Source organism: Sminthopsis crassicaudata, chromosome 3 (genome assembly GCF_048593235.1).
Source record: "Sminthopsis crassicaudata isolate SCR6 chromosome 3, ASM4859323v1, whole genome shotgun sequence".
Lineage (NCBI taxonomy): Eukaryota > Metazoa > Chordata > Mammalia > Dasyuromorphia > Dasyuridae > Sminthopsis > Sminthopsis crassicaudata.
Window position 1 is genome coordinate 453,571,942 of NC_133619.1, and position 23,053 is coordinate 453,594,994.

At 34.5% G+C, this 23,053-nt stretch overlaps 1 protein-coding gene across 2 annotated transcripts in view; it reads left to right on the top strand.

The window, feature by feature from the left end:
- Positions 1-23,053, top strand: part of IFIH1 (interferon induced with helicase C domain 1) — a 90,297-nt gene that overhangs the window by 23,945 nt on the left and 43,299 nt on the right. For both annotated transcript variants that reach the window (XM_074303269.1, XM_074303270.1), the window contains one exon: positions 20,072-20,176. In XM_074303269.1, coding sequence (XP_074159370.1) covers positions 20,072-20,176 — 105 coding nt within the window. The remainder of the gene's footprint in view (positions 1-20,071; positions 20,177-23,053) is intronic.

A 23,053-nucleotide genomic window follows, 5' to 3' on the forward strand; every position in this document is an offset into this window, starting at 1 on the left:
CACTTACCCTGTTTGTTTCCATTCTTCCCCCTACCTAGACAACTGGGGTTAAGTGACTTGCCCAGGGTCACACAGCTAGAATGTATTAAAGATCTGAGGTCAAATTTGAACTCAGATCCTGCTGATTTCAGAGTTGATGCTCTATCCACTGCACCATCTAGCTGCCCCCTTTGTCTCAATTCTTTAATCTGGAAAATGACCTGGAGAAAATAGTAAGCCACATTAGTATCTTTGCCAAATCTGAGCATTAGACATGACAGACTTAGAAAATACTATTTCGTGGGATTCCTATTACAGTTTGTATCTGGTGCAAAGGATCATTCAGGATCAGAGAGATTTTAAAAAGGTAAATCATTATTGCCTTTAATAAAATTATACATTAATAACCCCTGATAAAAGCTGTTCCCAAGGCATTTTGATAAAGTAAAAGGAAGTAAACATCATTGTTAAGGAAATTGAAAATTATTGGCAGGAGGTTTTCTGGGGTCTCACAGAGGTATGTGGGTGTGTATCGGGTATATGTGAATGTTAGCTCAGTTCTCCCCAGTTCTAACATCAAGGCCACTCCACATTTTTTTACTCCTAGCCACCAAAAATATAGGTGACAAATCTCAGCTTTTGAGAACAAGCCCACCCTCTCATCCTGGTCTATATATTCAGTCTGCTTTATAAACCCTTCTCTTATTTCTGAGATTTCAAATGGCCAGGTGGGCCTTTGGCAGCTGCTGTCGGCAGCTCTTAGCAGCTAAGTGGACCAGCATAGGAGTGGGACGCATTTTACAATTTTAATGGTGCCCTCTCAGCATTGCTATAAAAATGAAGAATGAGTTGGGCTATGAAGCTGTTTTGGCCACCTTTGATATTGACAGGCTGGGACCAGTGGGTGGAGTATTGCTGACCAGGATACTGGTGGAATTGGGCAGATATATAGTAACCCCCCCTTCCCCTCAGCACTAGCTAGGACTGTTATGAATGGAGAAGCAGACCTGGAGTGGTTTGACCTCGTTGTATTGATTTACAATCCAGCTGTGGGCCCTTTGGACAAGAAGAATTTATAGAAGTGATTTCTAGAACTTTTGTGGGGAGAGCCTGAGGCCTCAGAGAACCAATTGTCAATTAACTTGAATTTCCTTTCAGGATCCTTTGATAATTTTTATGAATTGTTTTGGGAACTATTTGTATGATTTTTTTTTAATTAAAGGATTGATTATTTGAACCATCAAATTTAATCACAACAATGAATAACAAATCTAAATTTTTATAGAATTTTAAGTTTTGCAAAGAACTTTATATGTGTTGTCCCATTTGATCCTCTCAACAATCCTTTGACATAAACATCCCTATTTTAAAGATCCTCCATGTACTAGATGTTAAATCATGACCAGATAGCACTTGCTGATAGATTTATAAATAAGCATATAGTAGTTAGATGAATAATCCAAATACAGTTTACAAAGATAGGGGAAATAAGGGAATAAGCATTTATATAGCACCTATTATTTATCGGGTAATATGCTAAAAACTTGTTGCAAATATAATCTCATTCAACCATCACAACCTTTAGAAGTAGGTGGTATTATTGTTTGCATTTTTCAGTTGAGGAAGTAAGTGTCTGAGGCTGGATTGAACTCTGGTCTTCCTGACTCCAGGCCCAGCAGTCTCTTTATTATGCCATTAGCAGATTAAAAATAGTCAAATGATAGCTCTCAGAATTAAAATTTCTTTTGAAAAAAATTAAGATATATATTTTTTCTTTTGTTGAGGCAATTGAGGACTTGCCCGAGTTCACACAACTAGGAAGTGTTTTGACCTACGTCACATTTGAATCCAAGTCCTCCTGATTTCAGGGCTGATGCTCTATCCACTGTGCCACCCAGCTGCCTCAAATTTAAGATCTTTTCAAAAAATTCATTTGATCTTATTTTTTTCTTTTTCTATATGACCTTGAGCAATTGAATGAAAATCTTCCTCCAAAAATTTTAACCAAATTTTTAAAAAACAATTTTTATTGGTTTATTTTATTTTTTTTGCACAAATTATTTACCAAAATACCTCTCTCCCATAGAATTTTTCCTCATAACAAAGAAAATCATTTAAGCAAAACTGACAGTGATTGTGATGATTTGATAATAATATTCTGCACTTAGAGTCCTCTATTTTTATCAAAGAGTTGGTGAGTTCATTATCTGTTTTTTTGAAATGAAGTTGATTGCTGCAGTTAATCAAAGTTTAACAGCTTTTTAGCATAACAAATTCTAAAACAATCCAATGAATCAACATCATGCTCACTAGCATTTTTTCTTTTCCAAATTTCACCATCTTCCCTTTTCTGAAAATTAGGCCAGCATTTGTCCATCTCTAGCCCTAACCCTTCCCATTATCCTTGGTTTTTCCAAGATTTTTGACCAATGGCTCAGAAATAGCATCTACCATTTCTTAATTTTCTGAGTTATCTGAGGATACCATCCATTCTAGAATGGTTTTGGCCATTCTAACTATGAAGCATCTTGAGAATGTTTGTATAGAGTCCAATTATATATTCAAGGCAAAGGTAAACTCTGGCTTTTTCCAGAGCAGGTGCAAAGTGTGCCTGCTTTTATTGTATGTTTGATCCATTCATCTTATGATTTAGCATGGCTACATAAGAGGCTGTACTCTAATTTCATTGGAGGAAAAAAACATATGTGATTATGCTCACAAACACACATTTGAACATATTCACAAAAATAATCCTCTAAAGGAACTGAAAATATTTTTTGTTGTTGTATAGTACTAAAATTTTATAGTGCCAAATTTACTTAAAATAAGCAAGCCCTTGGTAGTAGTTGGCAAACCATTTGTCATGGAGTTTTTTGTTGTAACAATTTCACTACAGGAAGTTTTGCCTATATAAAAATTCTTAGAATTGGACAGTCATGAGTAAAAAACTACTTCATGATATATAATGCTTAAAGGTTTTCCAATGAAAATCATAGAAAATGGGCAATGAAAGTATTTTTATCTTCATTTTAAGGTAAGGAAACTGAGGCTTAGAGAAATCAAGTATTTCTCTGGGTAAATTTCTCTTGGGTAAATCATAATCATATAACTGGATTCAAACTTGTATCTCTACTGCAAAGCTCCATTACACCACACTCTCCCAAATCTCTACTGTGCATTGTTGCCTGCTTATTGCCTTAGGTATTTTCTCAATACTGAATAAGCCTCATTTTAGATTCTAATGTATTTTATGAAGATTTTACGAACAGTAAAAGCAAAGTAGCATAAAAAAAAACTTGTTACTCAAGCTGCACCCATTCTGTAAGTAGACAGAAGACCTCAGTTTTTAGAATCATCAATCTGGCATATTTACATGTGCTAAATTCACTTGCAGAAAGACAAAACTGGGATTGGCAAAATTTATGAAAATGACCTGCAATTTCAGATTTAGGACTACCTAATATTTATTTTTGAACCCATTTAAAAATCTGAACATATATTTATCTTTGTGAAGGCATTGTGTGCTATTGTTGTACTGGATTAGGACGGCATTTCCAATTCACATTAAAAGTAAATGTGAACCATTATTTGGAATGTTAATACAAAGGTTGGCAACATGGTACAAAAGTCTTTATTGGTTTGCACATCAGTCAGTAAGTAAGTTTTTATTAAAAGCTTGTACAATGTGTCAGGTATAGTACTAAATTCTAGGGATATAAAGAAAGACAAAAGAGAGCCTCTGCTTTTAAGAAGTATTGTTTAATCGCAAACATGAAAAATCTGTTTAATAAATTATATACAGGATAAATTGGAAATAATCAAGGGAGAAAAGGCACTAGGATTCAGGGAGACAGAGGAACCTCTGGGAGAAGTTACAATTGAAGCTGAAACTTGAGGTCTAGGAACCTGAGAGGTAGAGCTGTGGAAAGGGAATACTGCAGTTATGGGGGAATAGCCAGTGAAAATGCCTAGAGTCAGAAGATAGAGTAAAGCAAGGAGGCCAGTCAGTAGATCACAGATTATCTGCAGGGGATTAAAATGTTAAAAGGCTAAAAAAAGGACAGAAGAGACAAGATTATAAAAAACTTTACAAGCCAAATGGAAGACTTCTTATTTGATTCTGGAGGTGATAGGGAGTCACTGGAGTATATAGAGTAAGAGAAAAATGCAGTTAGACCTGTGCTTCAGAAAAATCCATTTGGCAACTGAGTGAAGAATGACTGGATTAGGGAGAGACTTGAAGCTGGTAGACCAGTTAGCTGGCTATTACAACAGCCCCAGCATGAGGATCTGCAGCAGGGTATGTCAGAGGAAAGAAGGGGGCATATTCAAGAGATGTAAAGGTGAAATTGACAGGCCTTGGCAACAGATTGCACATAAAAGGTGAAAAGTAGTGAGTGGTCAGAGATAGCAAGAGAATTGTGAGTCTGAAGAACTGGGAAAGCCGTGGCACTAATAGTAATAAAAAATTTAGGAAGAGGGCAGGTTTGATGGGGAAGGATACTGAGCTCAGCTGTAGATTGGGTAGTATGGAGATGTTCTAAAAAACATCCAGTTCAAGATGTCCAATAGGCAATTGAGATGTGAGACTGAACATCAAAACAGTGGTAAAGGACATCTTGGAATTTCCCCCCAGATATCTAGTGAGAAAATCCAAAGTAATTTTTAAGGAAATTCCCCCCTCAGAAATTATAGTAAGAAATCTAAGATCTATTACTTTTTTTAAATTCCTGGTCACCTTCAGAGGAAACACAAGAATAACCCATCTACATTTTCTATGTTAATAATTATTGTTACAGAATTTATGTCTTACCTCTGTCATTTCATTTGAGTTTCACAACAGATGTAAGGAAAGAAATAGAGGATATGATCATGACCATTTATAGACGAGAAACCGAAATTACATGAGACTTTGTAGTTGAATCTAGTTCTTATCAACTCTAAGAACAAATCTCTTACCTAGTATCCTATCTCACTTGAAGGGAGCAGGAAAAAAAATTTTTTAAAGGTTTACAGAGAATGTTTCTAATAGTATTTTTCCCTTTTTACAGATGAGGAAATTGAGGCTCAGGTTAAATTAGTTACTTGTAGACATTGTATTAGAGGCAGGTTCTGAACTGCAGTCATTTTTACTCCAAGTCTAGCCTCACCATGGGCTATACTACACAAATGCTTTATACTAGGATATTTAAAACTAAGTAGCCATTTGCTACAATAAATTTAAGATCTACGTATCTAAGAAACTGAAAAATTCTGCTTAAATTTGTTGAAACAAATGACTACTTACAAAAAAAACTACTTAGTTTTAAATTTTTTTGTGCTTTGCTGTGGATTGGTTAATGTAGCTTAATAAAATAAGTGTAAAGTCAAGTCAGTTAAAAATATAAATTTGGATTTAGAATAAAAATCTTTTTTACATTTTTGAAGTGAAGCAAAAATTCCCTGTTTTTGTCTCTGGAAGTTAATGGTTGCTTTAGTTTCTCACTGTAACAAATACCCTGCATTTTCCACCAGAGGGTGCTTTTGCATTTACAAAGACATACACATAGTGAAACTCCATTGTAACAGCCATTATAATTCAGCAGTGATAGAAAGTTAAGTTTTTTATGAGAGTGGTATGTGTGAATGCCCAGTGCGCATGCATCTGAATACGTGTGTCTATTTTGATTTATATATTCTTTCACGTGAAGATTTTTAAATTCCACCCCAGCTAATGAGCTCACCAACCTGCTTGTTTTCAGACTTCACTACCTTCTTTTTCATATTTCCCCATATGTTCCATTCCTAAGGTTTATCTGGTGACATTATGTTCTGGGAGTTATCGTAGATATATTTTGCAAAGAGTAGATCGTGTTCTGTAGGAGGAGTTTAAAAATTGACCTTTATGGAAATACCTTCCCCCTCCCCCATCTGTTGTAGCATTTTTCCTTGCATTTTTTATATATCAAAGTCCAATCTTGGGTCTGGTCTGTATTTATTTCTGGATAAATCTCCCTTATCCCTTCCAAACCAAATTTTTTTCTCATCCAGCTATAAATCATCACCTAGTTTACCAATCCTTCTTTTTCTCTCCCCCTTAGCCTATTTTATCCAGAAAATGTGGACAGCATATCTCACGAACTACCAAAAAAAAATCAAAAGCAACATTGAAGGATAGCACCTTAAATTCCAGCAGCTGCTATTCACTAGCTCTCTAACCCTCCTACACACTTAGTACATTATGACTTATAATTATTTGTGTACATGCCTTTTCCTTCTACTAAAATTGCAAACTCCTTGAGGTCAAATCCTCCAGTTTTTTTCATTTTAAATAATAGTTATCTATTAACATGTACTCACTGTACATGGTAGCTCTGAAGAAATGTGAGTTGAATTGAATTCAGTTGAATTTTAATGTTCTTCAAATCCTATAAGAAAAAGTTAATGTTTCATTTAAAATTTTTATTTGGTGGCCAACTTTGAAATGATCAGTTATGGAAGCATAGCTTTAAAATTTAAGCTTTAAATAGTAGATTTTAAGGTAAAATTGGTGCAAGGTAGATTGTATCGTTTGAATAATTAAATACCAAATTAATGTAGATATGTTCCATAACTTTTCACATATTTTATTTTCTAATGATGATAATAAATGTAGGCATGTACTTTTAATAAGATCATAGATTCAGAGTTGGAAGATACCTTAGAAGTAATCCAGTCAAAATCCCATTATTTTATACATAAGAAAACTGAAGCCTAAAAAACTTATGGGACTTATTGCCCAATATCACTATGCTAAAAAGCATGGTTGAAGTGAAATTTGAACCCAGATTCCCTTAGCCAACTTTCCAAAGCTTAATCTCCCCACATCTCAGGTCCTGGGCAAAGGAAACATTCTGTCTCATTCTTTCTTATCTTGTACCCTTATTCTTAATGACTGTTTAGTTTTTTTCCAAAGCTCTTCTGATCTGTCATAATCCATAATATCTTGGGATAAAAAGTTGTTTGTTTTTCATCTTTGATAAAAACCATGAAATCAAGGGGTGATACTATGACTTTCAAGTGAATTGGCTTTAAGTGAGGAAAGACTGTATAATGTCACCAGACACACTTCCTCCTCTGGAGTCATCTGGGTCAGTGGCAAGATATAGATCAGGACAACTGAAGATGGCCCTGCCTGGATGCAGTGGGAGACATTGGCCTTTTTAAGCTCAAGTCTTGGACCTGGGACCTTTTGCAGGCAACTCAATGAGAGCCATAGTAATTTGGGCTTCAGAAAGACAAATAGCCCATAAACCCCAAGATTTTATAGTTTTTAGCAATCCAAATTTATAGTTGGGCAGAGCCACCTGCAAGTAAGCGTATGATTCCCTATGTGGACAGAGGGAAAGAAGTAGGAGAGGAAGGAAAGTTACTAGGAAGGGAGAAAGAAAGAAAGGAAGTTCAATCAAGTATTTCAAGATCTGTGGTTTTTACCCTCATAATATTTAACACACCCATTCTTGTCTTTTTACTCACATTGTTTCCACCTTCTTTCAGACCCTGTTATCTTTTGAATTGTACACATTCATTCAACAACCATTTACTAAATACCTACTGTGTGCATTAGATAGATAACAAGTGATCTAAAAAGAGTATATGACATACAGAGATAAAATAATTATACAAAGTGCAAGCATAATTTAGAATAGAATATAATAAAAGCACAGAATTAGTTAAAGTACTGTATTACATTAGAGAAAGAAAAAGCTATTTCTGTTGGTGGAGATCTGGAAAGGATTCCTGAAGGAGGCAGGAAATTAAGAATGAGTAGGTTTTCAGCAAGCAGAGCATTCTAGGCAAAGGGAAAAGTATGAACAAAGGCATAGACATGGGAAAATAGTGAGCATGTGCCTAGCACCGAATGTAGTATAATTTGGGTAGAACATAGCATACATGGAAGGAACAGTATAAAATAAGTTTGGATACATCAGGTAGGCCTTGAATTCTAGACTAAGAATCTTAGGCTGTATTTGACAGATAAGCCATTGAAGGATCCTTTAGAATGATCAGACATTGCAGTGGTTTGAAGGATATATTACAGGGACGAGAAATTGGAGGCTTGTGTCAGAGTCTAGAACTGAGGAGATGGCTGAGAAATATTGTAGGGTTAGACTGATAAGAGGATGGGAGTGATGACTTGAACACTGATGATTTTGTAGATAGTGATATCATCAAAAGAAGTACATAGATCATTATTAGGAATTACTTATATAGATAGGATGTTAATACTATTCTAAACACTTAATTTAAGTTGATATCTAGGATATCTACTTGGAGCTTTCCAATAGGTAGCTGAAAATGTGAATAAGGGGCAGGAGATAGACTCAAATGCATCTACAAATTAACATAGTTTCTTGTTTTCTGTTTCCATTTTCCCAACACTAACTCATCTTACACTATTTTCAGTGTCAGTTCTCTGCTTTAAAAAATAAAAAGCTATGAATGCTTGTCATTGGATAAAATAAAATCCAAATCTGTTGAACAGGAAGTATTCAAGACCTGTCACACTCTGCCTCCAGCTGCCTTTACATACCCAGAATCCCAGATGACTTAACTCACTTTTCCATCAATTCATCCTGGTGTCTTCTGCCTCTCTGTCCTTCCCTTTAGACTTTGAGCTTTTTGAATTTCTTCGAATCCCCAGCATTTAACACAGTGCCTGCCACATAGTAGATTCTTAATAAATGCTAGTTGACTGGTCCACTGTTCTTTAGAGCTCCTTTACTTTTTTTTTTTGTTTGTAATATGAATGGATTTATTAGATGATATTCAGAGTCACTTTCTGCTTTAAGTTGATTGTATCCTGATCCTTTTTTGTTCTTCCTCTTCCCCATACCCATTAATTTCTTTCCTTTGAAATACCATCGATGGGACAGCTCAGGTAGTTTCCTCCATAAAATCTTCTCCAGTATCTCAGTTGGAAGTCCCTTTACTTAAGACTATACACTTGTCACTTTACTTTGTACTGTAATTATTTTTATCTCTCTTTTATCTCCATTGCTTTAATCTTCTCCATCTTTGGGGCCTAGCACAGAGCCTTTACTAGAATTGCATACTTGATAATTTTTTTAAAAAATTGAATTGGATCCAGGAGAGAATGTGGGAGGTGGGTGGAGGAGGCTTTTCTCCCTTCTGCAGTCAGGGAACACATGTTCTCTGGAATAGAAGGGGAAAATGTAAAAGACCAAACTCTGTGTGTGTGTGTGTGTGTGTGTGTGTGTGTGTGTGTGTGTGTGTGTGTATGTAAGTACATATACATATCCTCCAAAATACATTTAAACGTGTTTGTCAGAAAAATCAGGGTTTTTTTTTTGAAAGAAATTTTATACTGTTAAAAATAGCTAGATTTCTCATATGCCAAAGGACAAAGGAACAACTCATATGCTTGTGGTGTGAGGGGTCCATCCTAGATAGTGAACAGCACCAGAATAGAGACAAATGTATCTGACATAGTGAGCAGGATTTCAAGAATGAATCAGCCAACAGAATTTGTTGGAGATAAGTTCCCCAGAAGGGTAAAAATTAAATTATTTTAGGGCTGTAGTTCAGCTTTGTAATCTTAAGTGGAGTTGGAGCTTAAGTTCATCTTGTATACCAGTCATTTAGAGCTGGTTCATTCCTGAATTTATTTATTTATATAATGCAAACTTGTGCTTAGCAGAAAGAGGTTTTGTGGAGATAAGAGATTAAGGAAAGGAAAAGAGTAAAGGAAGAAGAATTGGGAGAGTTCTGTAAATAACATGATGTTCTGATCCAGAATATTTCGGTAGACTACATTGCCAGGCATAACAGAAAGCTGAAATTTGATAATTTCCTGCTTAATACATTATATCTGATCCTTATAATTATAACATAAACATGAAACTCTGCCATATAGGATTTTGTCATTTTATTTTTGTACAGCAGAGGGCACACTTCACATTGAGATAAATCTAAAATTAATTCATGCCGTGTGTGTGTGTGTGTGTGTGTGTGTGTGTGTGTGTGTGTGTGTGTGTGTGTGAACTACTTTGGCGTTTAAAAACTTTCTATACTACACTGTATTTTACTTCGGGTCTCTAATTGGCTTAATACATCAATATGGTATTTTAAGCTATTACTAAATCACACATTGAATTTGTCAGTTGTCATTTAATATGTTTTTTTTTTTTTTTATCATTCTAAACTGATTAGGTTGCTTTGTATGTATGGCTTGTAGAACAAGTCTTATTACTTTATAGTCATGCCACATATGTGTGATATAACATATTATTTTAATTAAGTATTATAGAAATTCTTATTAAGTTTAATTTCTATTATTCCAGCGCAGTGAAAGATAGCACAGAGTAGTGGTTAGAGAAAATTGATCTTGGAATCCAGACAGTCTGGGTTCAACTTCAAGCATTACTGACTCTATGATTCTAGGCATGTTACTGTCTTGCTGAAGACAATAAACAAAGATAAAAGAATAAATAAAATTGATAAAGATTTTTTAAAAAGATAAAGAATATTTGCTGATTTGTATTGATAGGATGAGTTCCTTTGACAATGAAGTAAAAAATCTGGATTTAAAAAAATCTAATACAACATGATCTGCTCAGTTAAAAAAATTAATATAAATTGATGCTATTTTAGTGCTTTTGCAGAGAAACTGTATTTAGTTATTTCTCTGTTCAGTAAAACAACTGTATAAAATGTATAAAATAACTTTAAATGTGTATTCTGTGTCTTCCTGAGCAGTTTCTCCTCTCCATCTTTTGTTAATGAATAATGCCTCACAAACATGTAGGAGTACTAATTTGCTCTTGGAAACCATAAACATGTGGTAAGAAGAAATTTGGGGCTATGAAAAATGGCAAACACAGAATCATTGGATTGGCCAAAATTAACCATTTCTTAATAAAACCATTTGGGGAGATATTTGAAAACCATATTGACAAATAATTTCTATAGTACTATGTTGTGATCCAATTAAGACAGTTAACTTTTTTATCTTATGTCTTTCTTCTTCTCTCTCTCCATATATGTCTTCATTCATTAGGAATTAGATATTTATATAGAATATTGAATAAGTTGAAAAATATTAAGAATATGAAAGATATATGAATGACATTTTTTAAAAGTAGTGTTCTGGTATCAGTTTTTTGAAACTAGTCAAACTGAATTTTTATATCAACATCAATTTAATATCAATTTAAAGAACACTTTCTTTACAGATAATACTGTCAAATCTATTGGGAACTGTTTCAGATCAAATGGACATCTTAGATGCTGTGTTTTTGAAGCATTTCAAATCCTTTAGGATGACAAGTATAAGAATCTTTGTACAATATAAGGCACAGTTGGCATGTGCATTATTAGATTTTCAGATGATGCTATGGAGGAAGGTATGACCCACTGGATTCACGAATTCAAAAGATCTTGAGGTCAGACTAGAGCATTGGGTTGAATCTAGTAAAATTTATTAGGTACAAACAAAAAATCTTACATTTGAATTTTAAAAGTTCATTTCATAAATAAAGGGCAGAGCAAGCATAGTTAGATGGCAAGTTGAAAAAGATCTACAAAATGTATAAAATAACTTTGAATGTGTATTCTTTATTTTAGCTGACTACAAACTCAAGATCAATCATCAGAATGTGATAGTACACACATTATATATGTGTGCACACATAAAAATATGTCATATATACACATATACACTTATGTATGTATACACCTATATAAAGTATGTATGTATATGTCACTGGGTCATTTCAGGTATATCTCACTCTGAGTCTTCTCAGTTTTGGAGTTTTTTTTTTTTGGCATAGATATAGAGTGGTTTGCCATTTCCTCCTTCAATATATGTATGTATGTATGTATGCATATATTTATACATATAGATAATCTTGGTCCAGATGAAGAGAGGCATAGCTTCCAGAAATAAGGAAGTTATAGTATCTTACCTCTGCTTTATGTATATACCACATCTGAAATTTTATATTTGATTTTGGGTGTCACAGTTTAAGGATATTGATCAGCTCATAGGAGAGTAATCAGCATGGTGGAGGTCTTTGTCATATAAAGAAGGATTGGGGGATTTTTAGCATAAAAAAGGGAGACTGGAGAGGAGAGGGCAGGACATGATATATGTCTTCAAATATTTGAAAGTATTTGACTTATTTTGCTTGGCCCTAGAAGGCAGAATGAAAAGCAATGGGAAGAAATGGCAGAAGGCAGATTTAGACTTGAAAAAATTCCTAATTATTTAGAATTGTCCAGAATTGGAATAAGCTGTCTCAGGAGGTAATGGGTTCTTCCTCACCAAACATCTTCAAAGGCTGGATGTCTACCTGAGGATGTTGTCGTGAGAATTCTTATCCAGGTACAGGTTGGATTAAATGTCTTCTGATGCCCTTTCAACCATGCCATTTTGTAATTCTATAAAGGAACCACAACTGTTTAAACTAGTATCTTTGAACTGTTGTTATAAAAAAGCACATTGGACTTTGAGTTCAATGTTTGAATCTAGTGTTTGACACTAACTTCAATACCTCTAGTACTTTTCTGATAGGATTATGGTAAGATTATAAAGTGCTATAGAAATGCTTCTAAATATTTTAAATTATTTGTATTTTAATGACAATTGTACCTTTAGACTTTTTAAGAGAGAAAATATTTAAGGGCATTCTATCATTCTTTTCTTTTCTTTTTTTTTCTTTCCCCCCTGGGACTGGGATTAAGTGACTTGCCCAGCCACACAGCTAGGAAGTGTTAAGTGTCTGAGACCAGATTTGAACTTGGGTCCTCCTGAATTCTAGGCTGGTGCTCTATCCACTGCACCACCTAGCTGCCCCAAGGGCATTCTATCAAAGAGAAATGGTCTGAAAAAAATTTTTAAGTCTGTTAAGATCTAATTTTCTTCAAGATCTAACTTATTTAAGTCCATTCTCTTTAAGAATTCCCCAACAGAACACATTCTCCTCTGTTATCTGGATTCAAAACTATGATAAACATCCCCCTTCCTTTCTTCATATGACATGGACTTAAGTACCTTCACCATCCTGATTGCCCTTCTATGAGCTCATCTCCCAGGGAAAATATGATAGTTGCCAAGGATTCACCTCCACCAAGTTCACTTCCATAATGTTAGCATAACTGATGGATAACATCATTTCTTTACTTATAAGACATGTATTTCAGATGGCTGGTTGGTCTGCTGCTGGACTGGGTTGAGTAGTTTGGATTTTAGTGCTACATTGGTTTACCGGGTTTAACCACTAGCAAGCTCATGTAGTCTCCAATTCCTAGACCTCTCTTGTGACCTGTCCAACTTTTCAAAGTCCATCAGGTTGTGGTTCAATCCAATTTATTTCCAATGTTTATTTATACAAACAAACAAAAAACCCAAACAAAAACCAACCAGAAATAGCAGAAACATACCGTATACTCATGGGTTCATATCAGCTGTGGTGTGTAGGATTAAATAACTGGCATCATCTCTCTCTTCTGACCTAAAAGCTTACAATCTTCTCCACGATGAGATACAATAAAAATAAAAATAAAAAAATAAATCCAGTTCCAATTTATCATCTAATTAACAGGCTTTTCTTCAGCACTCAGTATGCAACCAGAGTAGTCACAGAATACTTGTGATTGATCGAAAGTGGAGAATAAAAACTTTTCATTCCACATCACATACTTATTGAGAAGGCACATCAAGCCTTCATGTGAACTGGTTCCAGTAGATCAGACAGCTTATGCTTTTGAAGGCCTGGGCTCTTACTGAGTCCATACATTTTGATTTTGCACACACACCTTGTTGTTTAGTTTTTCAGTCATATCTGACTGTGACCTCATTTGAAATTTTATTAGCAAAGACATTAAAGTGTTTTGCCATTTCCTTTTCCAGGGCACTTTACAGATGAGGAAACTGAAGTAGACAGAGTAAAGTAATTTGTCTAGGGACCCATAGTTGGATGTGAGACTGGCTGTGAACTCAGGTCTTCTTGACTCCAGGCCAGGCACTCTATCCACTAAGCCCACCAAGCCTCTCATATATTTATACATGTACATGTCTCTTTGAGAACTGGGACTACTTACTTTTTTTTTCCCACATAAATAAAAGGTTCATTATAATAAGCATTATCTAAAAGTAGATATAGAGGTTCCCTTTGACCAGAAAATTTTTTTATTAAAGTTTTTTATTTAACATATATGCACGGGTAATTTTTCAACACTAACCCTTGCAAAACTTCTGTTCCAAATTCCCCCCCCCCTTCTCCCCACCCTGTCCCCTAGATGGCAGGTAGTGGGACTACTTACTTTTGTGTTTGTATGCCCAGTTCTTAGTAAAATGAGTGACTAGGGCACAGTAAACATTTAATAAACGCTTACTTATTGATTCTGTAAGAATTTATTAAGCACCCACTATGTTCCTATCATTCTGTTAAGCCATGGAGACACAAGGACAAAAACAAAAATGGTTTCTTCCTCAAAGAATTTCCATATGATAGGGAGAAACATGAACACACATGCCAGGTGGTAGATAGGGCAGATTAGACTGCTCAGGATAGTCGTTGAATAGGAGGTAGCAATTGAGCTGAAGAGAGCTAGGAATAATGGAAAGCAGAAGTGAGGATGAAGTGAATGGCATGGGGGACAGTCTGTTCAAAGTGGGGATAGGGGAACTAGAATGACATATTTAGGAAATAGCAAGTGGGCTAATTTGGCTGAAATGTAAAGTTTGTGAATAACAATGTGCAATAATCCTGGAAATATCTGCTGGAGCCTTATCTGGCTTTCATGCCAACTAGAGCAGTTCCTATTTCATTCTAGAGGTAAAATGGAGCCACTGGATTTTTGCTCAGAGATGTAGCCTGATCAGCCCATGTATTAGTAATATTGAATTGACAGCTGTAAGGCGGTACTTGAACTATGATGGTGGCTCTGTGCGATGAGAGAATAGGACAGATAGGTAGGTATGAGTGTAATAGGTACAGGGAAAATACTTGACTCCTTGGGAGCTAATGGCATCACTCAGAGGATCTAGGGGAAAAGGAGAAAAGGACCCAGGAGAAAAACCTAAGGCATAATGAAGAGAAGGGAATAAGTATGTAGTGCCTACTATTTGTCAAGCACAGTGCTAAATGCTTTATGACTATCTAATTTGATCCTCACAACAAGCCTTAGGAGTAGGCACTATTATTATCCCCATTTTACAGTTAAGAAAACTGAGGCAAACATTAAATGATGCATCCAAAGTCACAGAGATAGTAAGTGTCTGAGGTGGGATCTAGTAAAGGAAATTGGGAAGGAGAGAGGAAAGAATAGTGTTTTAAAAACCCAGAGAGGAGATTACTGAAAAAAGGAAAGGGTAGGCAATAGTTTCAAAGCTTCAACAAGATTTAACATAAGAAGAGCATATAGCATTTAAGAGGTCAGAGGTTATCCAAATCACAACTATACAACTGGCAAAGATGACAAAAGATGATAGATAAATGTTGGTGGGGATGTGGGAAAACAAGTGCATCTAGTGCACTGCTAGGTGAGTCATGAAATAGTTCTGCCATTCTTGAAATCAATTTAGAACAATGTCCATAAAGTTGAAGCATACCTCTCACTTCCTGAGAGAAGTGATGAACTTAAAATGTAGAAAGAGGTATGTTTGTGGAGAATGGCTAATAGAACTTGTTTTGCCAAACTATGTAATATATATCAAAGGAATTGTTTTGTTTTTGATTTGTTCAACTGAGGAAGGTGGTTAATGACAGGAAAAGATACTTTAAAAATACTACTTACTTGAAAAATAAAAATTAATTTTTTAAGATCATTGGTCACCTTAGAAAAAGCAATTTTCAGTCTAAAGCAGAGATGGGGAATGTCCAGCCTGTGGAGCATACAAACTGGACATTCCCCACCTCTGTGGATCGTATAAAGTCCACAAAATAATTTGCTAAGGCAATGATGAGCTGAAAGTTAGGTACAACAGCCTCCCTTGAGGCTGAGTTCTGGAAGTTGATAATTTTATATGGCCCATGAATGATGTTATAAATATCCAAATGGCCCTTGGCAGGAAAAAGATTTCCCATACTTGGTCTAAAGCAAGGTTTCAGTGAGATGAGGAGTTAGGGGAGAGGAAGTATAGACAACTTTTCTTTGAAAGGGAGAAAAAATAAAGGACACTACTCCATTAATCAATCAACAATTTCAAGTGCTTGATAAGTGCTAAAAAGGTGAGGATACAAGGCCACTAACTTAGAAAGTTTACATTCTGAATGTGTGTGTGTGTGTGTAGAAAGTGCATATAAAAAGAATACTACAGAGTTCTGTGATGGAGTGAGTGCACTAACAGCTGAAAGGACCAAAAGGCTTCATGTTTATGTTGACACTTGAGCTGAGTCTTAAAATAAATCAAGATTTTGGAGGAGGGGTGATTGAAAAAAAAAAAAAGCCATTCTAGAAACAGGTGAGTCAGTGCAAAGGCATAGGAAATGGTGTCATGTATTGAAGAGTTAAGTAGTATAGCTATATCTCAATGCTAGATGGGGAATAATTGCATAAGACAGAAAAGATAAGAAAGGTCAGAATATAGAGATTTTTTTTAATGTCAAAGAGCAAAGTTTATATTTTACTCTGAAAACAACAGGGAGCCACCAGAGTTTATCAAATACAGCCTTGCATTTTGTTTTTCCCCCCATATTTTTATATTTTATGTTAGTCAATTACATATTAAAACAATTCTTAACCTTTGTAAAAGAAAGTTTTGAATTCCAAATTCTATCCCTCTTTCTCCCCCCTACAAGACTACAAGCAATCCAATATAATTTATAAATGTTTAATTACATAAAACGTTTTCTTAATAGATATTTTGGAGAATAAGACTCAAATAAGGAAAAAAAGAAAAGGAAGGAAGAAAAGAAAGAAAAAGGAAAGGAAGAGAGAGAAATATATTTCAGTCTGCATTCAGACAGTAATAGTTCTTTCTCTAGAAATAGAGAGCATGCTTCATTGTGAAACTTTTGGATTGTCAGATTTGCATTTTGAGAAAATCACTTTGTGACTACATGGAAGATAGATTAGAGTCAGGAGAAACTTAAGGCAGGGAAACCATTTAGGAAGCTATTGCCAGGATGGTGGCTATGTGGAGAGACTGGACACATGAAAGAAATATTGTAGAGTCAGAAATAACTGGTTGGATATGTAGGGTGAGTGAGAGTAAGAAGCTGAGGATGGAACTACAGATGCAGACTGAGGGACTGAAAGAATGTGGTGTCCCCAATAATAATGAGAAAATTCAGAAGCAAAATGGATTTGATGTGTGTTTAGTAGTGATGGTGAGGATTTCAAGTTCTCTTTTAGACATACTGCATTTGAGATATCTACAGAACATTTAGTTTGAAATGTCTCATGTAATAGGAGATCTGTTCTTATGAGTCAAAGAAGAATTGAATATGGTGAAATTGAAGATTAGAGGAAGGTGGTAATCATAATGGATCAATCAAATTTAAAAGATTGTTTGAGGGGATAAAAAGCATAAGTAGTGAGGCTAGGATTCACACAGAAAAGAGTCATTTATCAGAGACTAGAGCATTGGAAGAAAATGGGGAACAATATCAAGGGGTTTTATGTGAAGAATAGGGAATAAGAATCTCTTTCTCAGCAAAGTATGAGAGAAAGGACAAAGGAAAAGTGTGTGAAAAGCTTAAGCAAAGAAGAAAAGGTTTGGAACAATCACAGTGAGGACTTAATTAGGAAAGGGTAAAATGATTGCATTACAATTGTAAGGGTCTATAAAATTGAATGGATAATAGATAAATTTATGATGGCCTTCTAGTACCATTCATCAGCAGCATACATGTAGAAGTGGAGAAGGTGCATGGTAGGAGTTGTATAGTGTTGGGGCTTTCTAAGGGAAACAAAATACTACAGTGGGAAGAGAACTCAAATTTTAAGTTCAAATTCTAACTTAGATTGTATGATCTCAGACAAGTCATTTCAAAGTATTTCCATATCTATAAAATGAAGAGATTAGACTAAATAACTTTTAAACTTCCTTCAGAAAACAAGTCATTTCAAAGTATTTCCATATCTATAAAATGAAGAGATTAGACTAAATAACTTTTAAACTTCCTTCAGAAAACAGAAGTGGCAATTGAACTAAAGAGATAAGGAAGGTAAGTGAATCACTATAAGTGCCTTAAGGGCATTAGCTGTGTCACTTTTTTAGGTAAGTGCCCCCAGAACCTAGCCATAATAGTGGGCATTTAAATTTAATTTAAGTTAAACTTTCCTTTGCAAGTATTGAATGAGTTCTTTTTAGCTTATGAAACTTGGCAAGTCCTAGCCTTATTCAATATAATATGCACATCACATCTCTTGAAAGTTAGAGAGCTGATAAGAATTTTGTAGAAAATTTCTCTGCTAATATGCATATTGTTTAAGTATATTAGAGCAACATAAATACACAAATGTGAAAATACTGTGCTTATCAGTTGTCACAGATTAGCTCCAAAACTCAGATTTGAAGGCTCCCTTATGATTGCATCGGAAAACCTATACATCTCACTGAGAGATTTTAAATATGGCACTTTGCAATTCCCAGAGGTACGTCTTGTTAGTAGCTCTGAGGAGAGTGTGGGATAGAGTTGTCAAGGAAGAGAATTTTATAGGCAGATGTACCAACGAAAGGAAGATGCTATATAGTGGGAAAAGACAAGGAATAAAATGAAATGGAGGAAAAAAACCTATGAATATTTTTTAATCTAGAAACTTTTTAAAAATACATTTTATATTTAATTTTCAATCAATTTATTTTTGGCTAATATTTCCTTCTAGAGAACCAGAGATCATAATAGCTATCTGGAAATAAAAATGGAAAATTATTTAATCTCCCAAAACCACATGTGATCAAAAATTTCCATAGTGAAGTGAAAATTACATAATTTCCATTTTATTGTCAGAATACCAGCATTTAAGTTGATTGACTTTGTTTATTCATTCAACAAGCAATTATAAAGTTCCTGTTATGTACTAGTCGTTCAGATCCTAGGATTATAAAGGCAAAACTAAAACAGTCTCTGCCCTCAAGGAGCTTGGATGCTACAAGGACTATAGAATATCCACAGATAAATGAATGCATATCACCTACAAAGTCTCTAGACCATACTCTCCATGAGAAGTCTTTAGGAAAGACCTGATGAAGATGTTTGCCCTAACAGAGCCTTGAAGGAAGCCAGGGAATCTGAAAATTTGTTTGTATATTAAGAGATACTGATTAGTGATACTGTTCTTTTGTGGAGTTCTATAATCCCTAGAGAGAAATACATAAAGGGAGGATAAGGAAGGATGATGAAAGGGTTTTCCAGAGTAATTTTCTTGAGAAGCAAAAAGAGAAAATCAAGGTAGTTAAAGTAATGCTAATAAATCCTTTAATCTGCTATTCATATGAGCCATCATTCTTTTACTAAGATTTAGCTTGATGCTAATAAAAGGGAAGGTTGATTTACAACCTTAATTCTTCCTTCTGGTATGTATTTGAAATCAACTTGTCCTCTAATTTATCACTGAAAAGTGAATAGAATTTCATTTTGATGATGTGAAATTGGATCTTTATTATCTAATTATAGTATTTTCATAGTCACATATATTGACTTGAATAATAGCTTGCAAAATGATATGTATAGAATACAATAAGTTCCAGATAATCTTTTGGAAGATAAAACAATGATATCAAATCCAAATTTTCTCTTTGAGGCAAAATTGCACAGATGGAAAAGGTTTCCCAACCCTAGTAAGTACCCGTATTATGACATTAGATCTTCTCTATTTCCCTGTGGGGATGCACATTATGTTGCACTTACTAAGAAGACACTATTTCGTAGTTGATAGTCAATATTTGTTTCCCCATCCAGCAGCTATTTGTCCATTGTGATGAATTTTTTTTAATGTAGGTGGCCAGAAACTCTCACCTTACCTATTCAGTATCTCCTTTGGGTGTACCTTCACCACTCACACTGAACTGTATGTACTGTGTATTGTAGAGGTGTGCAGTTAAAAATACATTTACGCTTGGAAATATTTTAAAAATATTTTAAAATGTTTTCCTTTGCAGAATCAGACACAAGTTTGGCAGAAGGAAGTGTCAGCTGCTTAGATGAAAGTCTTGGACATAACAGCAACATGGGCAGTGTTTCAGGCACCATGGGAAGTGATTCAGGTACCGCTTAACTGTTGTGTAAACCTTAAAAAGTGTGAAATAAGACAACATATAGTAGGAAGAGTGGGGGCTGCTGCTTATACCCTACTTAGTGTATTTATGGAAATGAAACAATTCTTTTCCACTGTGAGGTTGTTTTGGAACTTTGCCATATACCTTCTTTTGAAGTGTAACCTACAAAAGTCTTTCAGAACTAAATAATCTAATTTAGATTCAGAACCTGTCTTTTTGGTCTGGCACATTCTAAATTCCATAGAGTCATGGCTATTTTATTTATGAAATCTGTTATAATTTAATTTAATGCTTTTGGATTCTGTATTTCTTTTTGTACATGTGCCCAAATGCCCAGGGGCATATTTTTAATCCAAGAATTAATAAAGAATTGGCTAATGAGAATTAAAATGTATGTGGCTTTGTAGATAATAATATAAGAAGAATGCATTTTCAAAAAGAATGTGTAGAAAGGAAAAAAGAACTTCATTTCTTATAAATATTGCTAGAAAAGAAATAGGAATTATAAATGATTTGGTCAGTTGGTGTTAGAAAAAACAATTTAAAAGCTTCTGTGAAGACCACTGGTATCTACTATTCCTATTTTAGAGTTAGGAAAGTGGCCACATAGATTTGAAATATTTCAGTTCTTTTTGGTTCTATAGCCTAGTGGTGGAGAAACAGAATAAAGAATCTGTGTATATTTGGGAGTTCCCTGCCAAGCACTCAAAAGAATCACATAAATACAAAACTAAAGGCCTTTTCAGAGAAATCACAGAAATATTGGACTGAAGAGGCAACACTATAGAATCATCCTAGAAATTGTTTTTAAAGATCTCAAAAGGCTATTCATATTCTCTTTTGATCATGTTTCATTTGTCAAGTTCTGCTCCTAAAATAGAAGTTATTTTGAAAATCAAACTATATATAATAATTTAAAAAATCTTTATTTTCAATTAAAAAGAATTCAGTTCAGTATTTTTTAATTTTATATTTACTATGCACCTGTGGAAGACAGTGTGGTAATAAAATAAACTTGGAGTTGGGAAGGAATCAAATCCAAGCCTTGATACATACTTTTATAACTTGGGCAATTTTGCTATTTATAAAATGGGGATAAAAGTACTTTCACTACCTACCTCACATCAGAAATATTAAATAAAAAGTATGCTGCTGTAGAAGGAGATTTAATCTTACAACCAAGAACAGCTCACCTCTGATACATATTGGCTCTGACCTTGTAAATTGACTAGTATTTTAGTGCTTTAGTCAACTCTTTAAGAGAATAAGTTGAAGTGAAGGTGCTGACCTGCTTTGGTAGAACAGTTTACATATCTTGGGGCTCTCTATTCCAATGAAATTGCCTAGAAATTAGATATTTCAATCATATATTTTGAGTACCTACCATCAGAAAATAATGTTGGTCCTTCCTCTATCACCCTACTAATAAAAATCAAAGTGCTAAAAGAGAGAAAGATAAAAGATTATTTCAGGTGGAGGGTGAGAAATAAATGGGTAGGTAGAGAATAAGTGGTATAATTAGATAGTGTTATGTTCCAAGAATGGAGAGTTTAAGGGTAATTTTGGCAAAAGTGCTCTGGCTTTACCAGTTGGGAGTAAGGAATATGTAGATTTTTTTTTTTTTTTTGTCTTAAGCATAAAGGGAGATGGGAGAATCACTTCCATTGAAAATAATTTCAAGGAAAATAATATCATTAAGTGAAATAGTGAGATGAGGAGTAGATCTGAGGAAGTTTCCTGATGGACTAAGTTGGGAAAGAAGTACAAGAAGTATACAGGGTATCCTGAACTTCTGCAGATTTCAACTATTAAAGCTATTTAAACTGTACTATAATTTTTGGATTCTGCAGATTTCAACTATTTAAAGATTTCAACTATTTAAAGCAAAATTCAACTATTTAAAGCTATTTAAGCTGTACTATGATTTTGGGACTCCCCTCATTAGAGTATGATAATATCTAAGTCAGTTAGATTATTCACAAAGGTAAAGGAAGTAGCTCACTGGGAGGTAGAATATGCATGTTTTTTAGGGATGAAGAGCAACAGTTAGAACATGGGCCCCTGTAAACTTTTCTAACTAGGAAGCAGTCCTGTTATTAAATGCTATTCATATTTTACAAGTTAATTTCCAACTGGATTTCACAGAGAAGGATATTAAATACCTTTGCAGATAGTGACTTTCATTAGGTTTTTAATTCTTAAGTTCATTATTTATCTAAGGTGAGGACTCTTGACAACATTCCTGTATTTATTCAACAAATATTTACTATGCATTTATAGTATTCAGGATAGTCTCTTAAATGACTTAAGAGATATTAAGAAGTGTTTGTCAATCTTTTTGTTCTGATGTACAAGACTTGTTAAATCCAATCATAAATATAATTGTAAATGCAAATTAGTCAAATAATCATTTGTTAAATACTTACTATGTGCTAGGCACTGTGCTATTGGGGATACAAAGAAAGGCAAAAACAGTCGCTGTTCTAAAGAAGATTACAGTCTAAGTGTGGGAATTGGGAAAGAACAAGCTGCAAGTTCTTACATTTGATATTTCCCCCCCCCCCAACTTTATTTCAAATATGAATTGAGGTTTAGTTTTTAGCCAATTCAGTAGAGACACATTCATAGGTATTGTACTTTAGTCTTTATTTAGATGACAGAATCATAGATTTAGAATGAGAAGGAACTTTAGAAATAATTTGTCCCATTCCCAGCCTACTTTATTTTTCAAGCATATGTTTCCTTGGTGAAATACTTGACTATTGTTCATTTTCAGAGTTTCTTGTTTGTTACATGTGGCAGCCTGCTTATACATATCATGTACTTCTCCATTGACTACTGGGTAATGCATATTCTTAAGTAACT